Source organism: Lutra lutra, chromosome 2, assembly GCF_902655055.1.
Source record: "Lutra lutra chromosome 2, mLutLut1.2, whole genome shotgun sequence".
Taxonomy (NCBI): domain Eukaryota; kingdom Metazoa; phylum Chordata; class Mammalia; order Carnivora; family Mustelidae; genus Lutra; species Lutra lutra.
The window spans coordinates 47,821,457-47,834,966 of NC_062279.1; the positions used below are offsets into that span (position 1 = coordinate 47,821,457).

The following is a 13,510-nucleotide window of genomic DNA, read 5'->3' on the forward strand; positions in this document are numbered from 1 at the left end:
TCCCACCGTCATTCCCGAGGTCTCTCCAGGAGGAAGTGAGATTCGGGACGGTTTTCAGAGGGCTCCTGCAGAAGCCTTCTTCAGTTCAAAAAAGCAGTCCCTGCGGTTGGCTGTTGGTCAAAACTACACAGGCAGCGAAGGAGCGAGGACTCGGGTGTGCCCCGTCCCCCACTCCGCAGGGATGGTCTTCAGGTTGCAGGTCTTTTGGAAATGCGGGGTCCTGGGGGGGAACTTTTCCCCCCGAGCATAAGGGTCTGCATTTCTCCAGCTGGGGAGGAGTGCCGGTGTTTGGGGGGTACAGAATTTCCAAGTTAAGGCTCTCTAAAGGATTTTTCCCAACTGAGCTCCCCTAGGAAACTGACACTTCTGAAGAGCACGTCTCCCTCGCATCGGGTCTCTATTTACCCGAATACAGATGAGCCCGCTTTGAAAGCTATAAACGGTGGCCCGGGGAGATCATGTCTGCCCCAGAGTCCGGCTTCCGGCTCTCTCCGTGTCAGTTAAAGCTCTAGGGGGTGAACACAGTAGTCAACTGCTCATTCATTCAACAAATATTTATTGAGCGCCCGCTGAGTGCCAAACACTGGGGATGTCCAGGGCCGAGAAGCAACTTAAGAATTTATACTCGTTCCCCCAGAGGCGCGGCGCGCAGTGGGCGCGACCCCGCACTCCTCGCCCACCCGCGGCCCGCAGCCCGCCTGGGTGTGCCCCGCGCCTCCAGCGCGGCCCTCCCGACGCCCCCCGGGATCCAACCTCGAGGGTTTAATCCGGGTGAGGAAGACGGTGCGGGGCGGCGGGGGAGAGGAACGCCAAACACTAAATGGAAAAAACCTGAGCCGAAGCGGCTCCCGGGAAGTGCGCGAGGCGGAGCCGGCAGAGCGCAGAGCCCCGGGGCGGGCGGGAGAGGCCGGGCGCCCGCGGGTCGGGGCGCGGAGGCGGCCCCGGCGGGCGGAGGGCGCGGCCGGCGGGAGGGGCCGGGGCGGCGCCGGGAGGGGCGCGCACGGCGGCACGGCCGCCCGGCCCAGCAGGTGACCGCGGGCCGGGGCCGAGCGGGAGCAAATCCCGTGCGGGCGGCGCGACGGGGAGACGGCTCGCGGGGTCGGCGAAGTTTGCCGGAACATGGCGGAGGAGCCCGGGGCGCGCGGGAGCGCGGCGCGGCGGCGGCCGGGGCCCCAGGAGCTGTAGCGCCGCAGCCGCAGCCACTGCCGCCGCGGGGCGAGGTCGCCGCCATGGCCCGCTGGATCCCGACCAAGAGGCAGAAGTACGGGGTTGGTGAGTGCTCGCCCCACCCCGCCCGCGCCCGGCTGCCGCGAAGTTCGCGGGAGCTGCCCTGGCTTGCGCAAAGTTGGGCGGCAGACGCCGGGCCACTGGGTACCCGCGCTGCCCGATACCGGGTTCGGCTCCCGCTGCCCTCGCAGGCGCAGTCAGGGCTCAGCTACCCCGGCGACAGTTCCCGGTTGGGGACGTCCCTCCCGGTTTGGGGAATCCGAGGGGCTGAAAGTGCACTCGGGCTCTGGGACTGGTAATCCGGCTCCCGAACCCAAAGCTCCGGCGCTCTGCACGATGGAAACGTCAAAAGACGAGCGCTCGCCTGCTAATCATTTGGGGCACCGCGCCCGGGTGCTCGCCTTTCTCCTCCCCATCCTTGTGGTTTCATTGAGTGGTTTGTAATTCGGCCGCCGTCGGCCGAATGCGGGTGCCGCTCGGGGACCCAGGGCTTTCTGCCTTCCTTCTTGCTGGGTTCTCTCTGAGGTCCCAAAGTGAGGGTTTGGGGGTGGAATGCCGCCCGCCCCCCTTTCCTCGCAGGGACTGGGACCCTGCTAACCGTTGTAAACTGAATGGGAAACTGAAGTCGTGGGGTGGGGGTGATGGAAGAGACAGGAAGTGTGTGACCAGGCAGCGGGGGGTGGTTGCCCCCGGGGGGGGGGGGGGGAGAGTACTGGTTGTGCAGACACGCTCGTCCCTAACGGACCGTGCATGAAGACAGACGGTGTAAGACTGCCTTCCGAGCCCCGAGTTTCATCGTGGGATAACATGAGGATGTTTTGTTAAGAAAACTGTGACAGGTCCTGCCCAGGCACTTGGCATTCCTAACAGCGGTCCTGAAGGAGCCCCCACGACCCGCGGAGGGATTGCTGTTGTGTTGTTTTGGACCCAAAACACTGGCTCTGCCTGGTTTTGACCCTGGGGAAAAACCGTGGTCCTTGTACTTTTTATCCAGGAATGAGGTTGCTGAGGTCTCGTGGGAAGACTGCCATTAGTTGGTAGATTACAGGGCAAGTAGATTTCGAGCGGTTCCCTAGAATAAACACAGTTGTGTGTGTTGAGAATTTTATCACTTCCTGTCAGGTTCATTCATTTGGCCCATTTGTAATTTAATCTTTTACTTTCGTCCCTTCCCCGCCCCCATTTCCCCCTCACTGCTTCAGTTAGTAGGGAGTGGTCCCTGGACCTCTTATGTGCTTCTGCATTTTCTGACCATGAACTCCTTTTCAGAGCTACTCTTAAAAGTCCTCTAGTGCTTTTCAACTCTGTAACCAGGAGTCAGTTTAAAAAAGCCAACAACCGGGACGCCTGGGTGGCTTAGTTGGTTAAGCCGCTGTCTTCGGCTCAGGTCATGATCCCAGAGTCCTGGGATCGAGTCCCACATCAGGCTCCTTGTTCTGTGGGGAGCCTGCTTCTCCCTCTGCCTCTGCCTGCCACTCTGTCTGCCTGTGCTCGCTCTCTCTCTCTCTCTCTCTCTCTGACAAATAAATAAAATCTTAAAAAAAAAAACCAACAACCAAACCCTTTCATATTTACTATAGTATTCTTTTTTTTTTAAAGATTTTATTTATTTATTTGACAGAGAGATCACAAGTAGGCAGAGAGGCAGGCAGAGAGAGAGAAAGGAGGAAGCAGACTCCCTGCTGAGCAGAGAGCTCGATGCGGGACTCGATGCGGGACTCGATCCCAGGACCCTGAGATCATGACCTGAGCCGAAGGCAGCAGCTTAACCCACTGAGCCACCCAGGCGCCCTACTATAGTATTCTTAATTGTGACCCTTTATATATGTATGTAAGTGTATATAATACTATATATTGTATATACATAATTCTTGTTTTCCCTCTATTCAAAAAAAAAAACACAAAACAACTTGTTTCCTCTTACATTTTACTTAGAATCTTTGCACTTTCCTGTGGCTCCAACTCAGAAATGGGTAGGTCATTATTCTGCCCCAGACCACCTTGTCATAATTTGGTCATGAGGCTTCCACATGGCAGGTGCCAGTAAGTAGCCAGTAGTTATGGAGGTGAAATGGAGGTGAAATGGTCTAATAAGATAGAGGGAATTAGTTTCTTTATATTTGAGTGTTACAGAGTACTACTAAATTAAGGCATATTTAGCGATGCCTAATCATTAATTACTACTTACAAAGTTATCAGTTTTAATTTTAACAGGATCCAAAGCAATTATGACTTTCATGTAGCCCCCCCCCACCATATGGGGTTTTGTTTGTTTTAAAGATTTTATTTATTTATTTATTTGACAGAGATCACAAGTAGGCAAAGAGACAGGCAAAGAGTGAGGAGGAAGCAGACTCCCCGCTGAACAGAGAGCCCGATGCGGGGCTCTATCCCAGGACTCTGGGATCATGACCTGAGCCGAAGGCAGAGGCTTTAACCCACTGAGCCACCCAGGCGCCCCCCAGTATGGTTTTAATGCCATTGTCACAGGAGCAAGTATGACGTTTTCTTTTTAATACACCATCTCCCCCCCCCCACCCCCCACCCCCTACCCCCGTTCTGGGATCAGATTATGTGGTTATTTATCATCAGTCAAGAAAAGTATTTGAGTTGCATTTCCGGGGCATAGGTGGTAGCAAAATTGCCGGAGGATATAATTTGGCACACTTATTTTACTAGACACAATGGATTCTGATTAATCTTGGCTTGACAAAAGGACCCACTGTTAGGACAGATTAGCCTCAGAGATAAATCACCATTGTTTATTCCTAAAACTCACTGTTGTTCATAACACCTCCCTCCTTGGAAGCCTTCCTTGGACTACAGGGTAAAGTCTAAATTGAGCCCAGCTTTCAAGGTTATGATAATCTGGTTCAACCTGTCTCCTCCAGCCTTATCTCTCCTGGCTTCTTTCATGAACTCACTAGTGCAGACACTGCCCTTCTTTGCTCTTGGGCAATATTCAGTGGAGAGTCTCTCCTTTGGGACTTTGCTCCCTTGTGCCTGTCCCCTGCCCGGAGTACCCTCCCACACCTGCATCTTCCCGAATCCGGCCTTTTCCTCAGGCCTCAAATCCATTCCCATTGCTTCCCCAGATCGGGTATGAACCAGACCTTCCCAAACCCTTACGCCTCTCCTCACACTACAATCACTACATTGTGCCATCCTTTGTTACTTATCCTTTTATCCTTGGGTTCACTGAATCAGAAGATTATGGTTATGTATCCCTGTCACAATACCAGGTATAGAGCATATATTCAGTAACTGCTTATTCTTGGCATTGAGGTGACATTGTAACTCCCTAGCCTAATTTCTATGATGATTTAATGCAGTTCCTCTCCCCACCCACCCCCCATTCACCACAATATGAGTTTTATTTTGTTTGGTTAAATGTGTGAAATGAGGCCCTTCAGTCTGTCTTTATCTTTGCAAGTTAAAAAAAAAAAAGAGATGTGCTGTTGAGGAAATAAGCATAGAGTAGACAGACTCATTTAAATATAGTTAGGAAAATTGGCTTGTTGGACATTTGGGGGGGATAGTTATCACTTGTGAGCGTCTGGTGGTCGGATTGCGTTTCTGGGTGAAGGAAACCATATGATAGACATTTTGAAGCATTTTAATGACTCACAGCTACTCTGTGTGAGGGTAGCGCTTTGATCTCCATTTGAATTTTGCTAAGGGAAGCTAGCAGTCTCTACTCTTATATTATCTTGGTGCCACTATTGGCTGCTCCTGACATAGCCTAGATTTTTCTATGGGGACTGAAATGCAATCTGTCTGGGCTTAGTTCTTAAACATAGCTCTGTTGGCTCAGTCTCTAGCATTTAGAAGGGCCTGAATGACCCACACATGTTATCTGTGTTATCAAGGGAGAGGACCAATAGATTTGCTTCTTGAAAGTTCTAGTCCATTAGTATCCCGGTGTGAAGTTCTCCGTGCCAGTGCTTGGATACAAGGGCACTTCCCATTGCCATGGAAAGCTGTCTTGTTTTTATTTTTTTTTTCTCTCTTTCTTTCTTGAAATTTTTGTTTGAGAATATGAGGGTGTAATCACTTTTATTTAGATTTAAAGAACGTTAGTGATATATATCCAGGTTACTCTTCTGATGCTTTGAAACATTTGTGTATAAGTCTGCATCCAAACAAGCAGTTCCTATCAATAATAGCCCCGAATTATGTGGATGGTTGATTTTTTTTTTGCAGAATAATTATTGCTTATTTGTGATCTATATTGTTATAATGCGATAAAAGATAGTGTGGGAGGACCTTTGCTTTCACCATTAGCTCTTCATCTGTTTGGTTCTGCTAAACCGCATTAATCTGAAAGCACTTAGCTCAGTAGACTCTCAAATGCTGTGTAAAAATTGAGAGCAGACCCTTGTAGCTTTTTGTTAATGTAGTCAGGTGTGCTGTGGGTTCCCGTTCAGCTCTTGAGGGGAGGGTCTCAGAGGATAACTGGTCTGGGTTTCCTTTAAAGAGGGGAACTTCGCGACTAAAGTCGTAAAGTGAATTGCTTAATGCAAGGTAACCTTTTGACTGCATGAACTCCCTTAGTCATCTGGTTAAGCCTGTGGATCACTTTCTTCGAATAATGATTTAATGCACAAAGTCAACTATGAAGGGTTGGAAATGAAACCCAGTTGTTTTGAAATACAGCCGTCAAGGTATTTTTCAGAATTTGTGGTATTGTAATATATGTGCTTATTAAGGCACTAGATAACAAGATTTAGTGGCAGATCTAATAACTACCCTACTTTTGAATTAATGATGAGCGTATGTGATTTTTGTAAGATATCTGCAGTAACTGTGATATGATACGAAAATACCTATGATTTCGGTTTGCTGCAAGTGGGGTATATTGCCTGCAGTCATAATTAAAATAAATGCTGAGTGTTAGAAAATAGAGATGCATTTTCTTCCCCTTTTCAGATCCATGGGTCTCTGAATTTGAACACAGAATAAAAATCCTTAGCTGAAGATCACACAGCTAATCAGTTATGGAACCAGAATAAGCAACAGCAGTAACACTTGTTGGTCATCTGTCTACAGGAGGCATGATGCTGCTGTAGATATTCTACAGCTGGAGAAGTCTTTGCCCTGATGTGTTCATGTTCTAATAACATGGAGGCTAAGGATAAGGGGAATAGAGAATTAATATTTACTATGAATTTACTTTGTGACTGTTTTAAACCCTGTAATTCAGTATGTTCCAGGTACATGTGGGGGTTACGGAGATGTTTTTCAGGGGAATTAGAAACTTCTTTGGCAGTAATACTAAGATATTATTGGCCTGTTTCACTTCACCCTCCCATAAGTATACAGTACAGTTTCCCAGAGATTGCCTGAAGTGTGATACTGTAGCAGTCTGAACACCGAAGTCGATAGAGGAATCCAGTTGCCTTTCATGAAGGCAGAGGTTAAAGAGATTTATACAGATGCAAAGCAGTGCCTCTCCTAAGTGTTTTTGTTTGGAAAAGTGTTTTTATTTGGAGAAATACATATTCACAAAAAAACATGTATTGGGTTTATTATGATTATTTTATTATTTATTTAATTAAAACAGAAAGATCTTGTTATTTGAGAGAGAGAGAGTGTGCATGCAGGGGGAGGAGAAGGGAGAGGAATGGACAGACTCCACACTGTGTTTGGAGTCCAAGGTGGGGCTTGATCCGGGTTCCCTGAGATCATAACCTGAGCTGAAATCAAGAGTCGGTTGCTCAACCCACTGAGCCTCCCAGGTGCCCCATAATTATTTTATTTTTACAATTTTATTTATTTATTAGAGAATGAGAGGAGGGGAAAGGTGGGAAAGGGCAGAGGGAGAGGGACAAGCAGGGTCCCCGCTGAGCATGGAGCCCACTATGAGGCTCCATCACAGGACCCCAAAATCATGACCTGAGCTGAAGTCAGCTGCTTAACTGACTGAGCCACCTAGGTGATTCTATTATGATTATTTTAAATTAGTTAAAATCAAAAAGTGTAAAATATCTCGGTTTTACTAATATGATAAATAGTGATAGATGTAACCCACATAAACAAAAGCTCTTTGAAATCTTTAGTAACTTTAAAGAGTAAAAAGGGGGGGGCGCCTGGGTGGCTCAGTGGGTTAAGCCGCTGCCTTCGGCTCAGGTCATGATCTCAGAGTCCTGGGATCGAGCCCCGCATCGGGCTCTCTGCTCAGCAGGGAGCCTGCTTCCTCCTCTCTCTCTGCCTGCCTCTCTGCCTACTTGTGATTTCTCTCTGTCAGATAAATAAAATCTTTAAAAAAAAAAAAAGAGTAAAAAGGGGTTCTAAGACCAAAAAGTTTCAACCTGCTTCTTTACCTGTTATTTCATTAAATTGAGATAATGCTGTGATTCTCCTATATTGCCCCCTTTTCCAGATAAGAAAACTGAGGCTCATGGAGGATACATTTTTCATCTGTGGCTGTATAATCTCGCTCAAGCCAAAACTCTACTCCATATGTTTTCCCAAACTTGTTCATTGTCACCTTGATCTCTGACGTGTCCAGGTGCCCTTGTGAAACAGCTTCATGTCTGAGTCCATACCTAGTTGCCTGGTCTGTTTCCCACTTTATCTTCTATGTTGCTGCCTTTTTTTTTTTTTTTTTTTCCATTTTTACTGAAAACAATTATGCAAAAGAAAATCCTACGTTCCTACCATTAAAGGAGAGCCAGTATCACATGCCATAGGAAAAAACAACTATAAAAATAACATCAACAAAAATAAAACAGCAGTGTCCTGGAGTCTGGCTGGAATCTGGTCCCTGTCAAGCCATTTCTCTATTAAAGAGCAAACATGATGCCAGACTGAGGCATTCTTTTGTTGTAATGTAGATCCCTGTGATTGGTGGTAGTTAATATTCTGTGAAGTAGCTGGGAACCCTGACTTAGGGAATACTGACTGAGCCATGGCTCCTAGGGGAAATTCAGGGTCAGGTTCCTGGGAGCATCTGGTCGTGTTTTCATCAATTGGTCAGCCTTACTTAATGTGTGTTTCTGTGTCAGGTTTAAAGACCTGCTTTGATATATAATTTAATATATGTTATATGTGTTGTATAACATATATTACATATTATATTTTATAAATATAAGTTAATATAATATCATTGATTTACCAGCAGTGAACTCACGGCCTGAGCAAAGCACGATGACTCAAGCCTGAACAAAGCTCATCTAACACATGTATTTTCTCCATGAAACAAATGCCAGACTTTTTGGGCCCAGAGCACTACACAGCACTTCAGCGCGATGCTTGGGGCCGTTTCCAAAGGTGAAATCATTAACAGAAAGCGTAATGTGAGAAGAACATGGCACTGCCTTTAAAACCGCAGAAAGGATACTTGTTTGCCGAATGAGAACTGAAAGAAAAAGAGGGCATATGGCCTCGGATCTCAGGTGGGAACTTGCACATCACATTCTGCCCCTCTACACACATCTGAGAGAGGCTGTGGAAGGACCAAGAATATTCATTTGAGGCTGCAGGTGGATTCTAGCAGGTAGGAGAATTCACAAATACAGAATCTACAAATGGTAAGTACCAGCTGTAGTTTGTGAGATAAAAAGAATTAAAAATGGAATCACCGTTAGAATAATCCCTCCTTAGGTTCTCCTCAGAACCCTAGCTAAGGGTACTACTGTCTTTGCCCATACCTTGCCCGCCCACACCTTTCAGTGTCTCTCTTTTTCCCCTTTCTTCTCTTTACGTGGTCTGTGACTGTCCTGCTTATTTAATTGTGTTTACTGCTTGTCTCCTGTGCTACAACGTTAAGTTATGAGGACAGGAACTTGGTTTTTTCATTAGGGAACTCCAGCCCTGCAAAAAGCACCTGACAGGTGGTCAGCACTCAGTAAATAAATGACAGAGTGATAAATGAACACTGAACCCATCATCTACCTAGATTTGTCTTGTCTGTCGTAAGAGGCCATTTTCTCCAGGCTATGGAGTATACTGCCCTATGTGTCCTTCCAGTGGGGCAATTAAAAGTAGTGGGAAAAGGAACATTTAAATAATAGATAAAATAGATTTAATACATTGCTTGAGCAGAGGATTGTGTGAACATTTTGGGGTGAGAGAGGAACTGAGATCCTACATGGTGCCTTATTAGATAGGAAGGGAAAGTGGGAATAGTCCTCTTCTTCCCCTTCCCCCTCCTCCCTCCCCCTCCTCCATCATTATTTGTGAAGGCTTCATGGAGGAAGGTGCTTGACCACAGTGGTAAATAGGGTTTAGGAGGTTCTGAGTCATTGCATTAGTGCTGAGTTGAGCACATGACTTGGAGAGAAAAGAAGATGAAATCTAATGAAAGAAACAGGATTTTATTTTTAAAATTTTATTTATTTATTTGAGAGAGAAAGAGAGGGAGGGATCGTGATCCTGAGAAAGGGGAGGGTCAGAGGGAGAAGCAGACTCCCTGCTGAGCAGGGAGCCTGACCTGGGGCTGGATTCCAGGACTCAGGGATCACGACCTGAGCCACAGCAGACACACAGGGTGCCCCGAAACAAGGCTTTTAAATGCATTTCGTCCTTCGTATTACAAAACAAGGAGTTGAGATCCCTTACAATAAGCACAGCATATACTGTGCACAGGGTAATTTAAAAAATAGGAGATTACAAGTCACGTGGAGAAGAAAAGTAATTTAGAGTATTGGCAAGGGGCTTTGCAGCAAAAGGGAGTACTTACTCAAGCTTCAGTGTGTCCACATTCTCTGAAGGCTTTTTGTGGTGGTCCTACCTTTCAATGTGTTAGCTTTCAACATAACTTGTAGTTTCTTCTCATTTAAGTATTAAGAGACGAAGCAGTGGAGTTTGGGGGATGAGGAATCAAATCTCACTGTAATGAATTTTTCCATAAAGGGAAAACTTTCCAACTTCTAGTTTCTTCCCAGCAATATTCAGTGTGACAACAATTACAACTCTAAATTTTTTTTTTAAGATTTTATTTATTTATTTGACAGACAGAGATTACAAGTAGGCAGAGAGGCAGGCAGAGAGAGAGGAGGAAGCAGGCTTCCTGCTGAACAGAGAGCCCGATGTGGGGCTCGATCCCAGGACTCTGAGATCATGACCTGAGCTGAAGGGAGAGGCTTTAACCCACTGAGCCACCCAGGCGCTCCCAATTACAACTCTATACGTAGGAAATATTTTAATCCTGTCAGAAGAATCAAGAAAGGAACCCGGGTCAGTGTATTACCGCTCATTTAAATTGAGAATTATAATAGAATTGTACTAGAATTTGACCTGTATCTTTGGCCCCAGAGATCAATTAAGGTCACATAGTTTGTTCTTCACAAAATGTTTGAAAGGAGGGAAAAATAGTTTTCTCCCTCATCAAAGATAAAATCCTCTGGGAGAGGTCTACTGTTTGTGGGTGTTAAAGGCGTTAACAAATCCTTTGGGAGACCTTTGACATTGGTTTGTAAGTAGCCTCCAGCATTCCTCAGGAATCACGGGCTTTTATTTTTAAGTTTAAGAAAGAGCTTTTGAGATGGGGCTAAGAAATGACTTTGAGGGAGAGGTTTGGGTGAGCAAGGGAAAGCGGAGGATGGTTGTGTTAATTTTATTTTTGCAAGTGATGTCCAGGCCATGTCCTCTGGGAGCCTGGCCTGGCAGTCGGGAACTCAAAGGATCGTTTGAATTGCTGGCACCCAGTTCCCAAGCAAGAGACAAAAGTGGTCTTTGTCTTTCACAAAGCTCTGTGCCATCGCAAAGCTGCTATTGTTCCAGTGGCTTTAGATTCGTGGATCCACGTTTCCAGATTGTGCCATTTTCTCCTACTTTTCCACACCCCATTAAACTCTGGCACTGTCCATGTCAGACGCCGTAGGTGGACCCCATGGATGGCCTCACTCAGAATCCTAGGCACCCGTTCTTTATCTTGTCAAATAACTTAGCTTGGGGAAAAGAAATCACAGCAGAGATTAATTCTCTCTTGAAAATAGCTCTTTGCTGACTCAGCCGAGGTGAGTAAGACTACGTCCTGCTGACTTGTTCGTTACACGTGTACCTGGACAGGATGCGCTGTACTTCGTTTGTACTTTCTGTGAGCCTGGAATGATAGCGCTCTCCCTCCCCAGCCTGTCCTGCTGGAGACCGGTTATAAGTCATAAACCTCTGTTATAAAAATCTGACAGCTTTGCCCTTTTGTGTATAGAATCATAAAATATTAAGGGCTAGTTGCGTCTGTACACCTCCCCTCATAGCTAACATATTGGGAAATATATTGGGAAAACATGCCCCAGAGGCAGGAAGTAATCACCCAGAGTCACAGGGCCGCTCACACATTTGTGTTTCAGCCTGTCCTCTTCTAGCTGCTGCTTCTCCCTTTACAACCGGTGGAGCAAGTTTCTTTAGATGTCTGCTTAGGGGGTCTGACAAGTGATTGCCCCCCATGAAGTCCTAAAGGGAAAATGCCCATCTTCCCTGTTTTTTTCCTAGGTGGAGGTTTTGATATAAATAAGATCCAGCTATTAAATCATCTCCCCCCCACCTTTTATTGAAATACCACTGACATATAACATGATGGTAGTTTCACTTGTACAGTGTAAAGTGTCTATCATTTGAAATGATCAGCATGGTGATTACAGTTAATATCCATCACCACACATCGTTTACAAAGGTTTCCTCATGATGAAGACTTTTTTTTTTTAAAGACTGATTTATTTGCTTTAGAGAGAGGGGGAGCATGAGTAGGAGGGATAAAGAGAGAGAATCTCAAGCAGACTCCACGCCAAACACGGAGCCAGTTGGGGCTCAATCCCATGCCTCACATCATGACCTGAGCTGAAACCAAGAGTTGGACGGGTGCTGATTAGCTGCACCACCTTGGCATCCCGTGATGAGGACTTTTAAAAGGTACTCTCAACTTTCAAATATACAGTACAGTATTATGAACTGTAGTCATTATGCTGTACATTACATCCCCAAGACTTACTGATTTTAGAGTTGGAACTGTGTACCTTTTGATCGCCACCCATCCCCCACCTCTGGCAGTCACCAGTCTGTTCTATGAGTTCCGTTTTTTTTTTTTTTTAAAGATTCCACATGTAAGTGATACCATGCAGTATTTGTCTTTGTCTTACTTCTTTCACTTAGCATAATGCCCTCAGAGTCTATCCATGTTTCTGCAAATGGCAGGATTTTCTTCTTTTTGATGGCTGGATAATATTCCTGTGTGTCTGTGACACATTTTCTTTATCCATTCATCTGTCAGTGGACACTTAGCTTGTTTCCAAATCTTGGCTGTTATAAATAATGATGCATTAAACATAGAGGTGCAGATATATTTTCAAGTTAGTGTTCCTTTGAATAAATACCCAGAAGTGGGGTTGATGGATTATATGGTAGTTCTGTTTTTAATTTTTGAGGAACCTCCATACTGTTTTCCACAGTGGAAATGTTTACATTCCCATTGACAGGACACAAGACTTCCCTTTTCTTCACATCCTCACTAATACTTGCTTCTTGTCTTTTTAATAAAAATATTCTAAAGGATGTGAGGTGAGATCTCATTGTGGTTTTGATTTGCATTTCCCTGATGACTAGTGATGTTGGGCATCTTTTCATGTGTCTCTGGGGCATCTGTATGTCTTCTTTGCAAAAATGTCTATTCAGATCTTTTCCCCATTTTTAATTTGGATTTTTTTTTTTTTTTTAGCTACTGAATATATGATTTCTTTATATATTGGATAATTCCTTATCAGATAGGTGATTTGCAAATATCTTCTCCCATTTGGTAGACTGCCTTTTCATTTTGTTGATGGTTTTCTTTGCTGTTCACCTTCCCCTTTTTAAGAGTTTTGGGAAGGAAGTGTGTTTGGAGGTTTGAGCCTGCTAAGTAGAAGTCGAGCTGTGGGTTCCATGCTGGTCATGTTTCAGTCCTGCTATGGGCCCAATGGTCTTTGGTCCCCAGCACCATGGTATTGACATGATGTCAGTTGCAAAATTAATAAGCAGTATGACATTCTTACAACATTATAGGTGTGTTTGAGAATGAATGTTATTGTGGTTTACCGAGTGTTGATGGGTGAAGGTGAGGTCATGTATTGATCATAAAGGATTTTAGTATTGACCTGGAAATGAGAGAACATTGGTCTTTTTTTAGACCTGTATTTTGAACAAAATGGTGATGCTTTCTTTGGAACACTTAAGCTTGCAGAAGTTTGAGTGAGGCTCCTTGCTGTTGGGGTGAGTGCAAGTCCCCCTGCGCTGTTCCCATGGGAAGGGGCAGCTTGATAGGAGGGCGGTAATGCAGTCTCATCGCAGGCAGAGAGCCACTTTGGAC

The 13,510-nt window shown here is 45.5% G+C and overlaps 1 protein-coding gene across 2 annotated transcripts in view; it reads left to right on the forward strand.

Moving 5' to 3' along the window:
- Positions 1-935: 935 nt before the first annotated feature.
- The window catches only part of DOCK5 (dedicator of cytokinesis 5), a 218,837-nt gene continuing 206,262 nt past the window's right edge, over positions 936-13,510 (forward strand). For both annotated transcript variants that reach the window (XM_047717378.1, XM_047717379.1), the window contains exon 1: positions 936-1,272. In XM_047717378.1, coding sequence (XP_047573334.1) covers positions 1,230-1,272 — 43 coding nt within the window. In that variant the 5' untranslated portion in view covers positions 936-1,229. The remainder of the gene's footprint in view (positions 1,273-13,510) is intronic.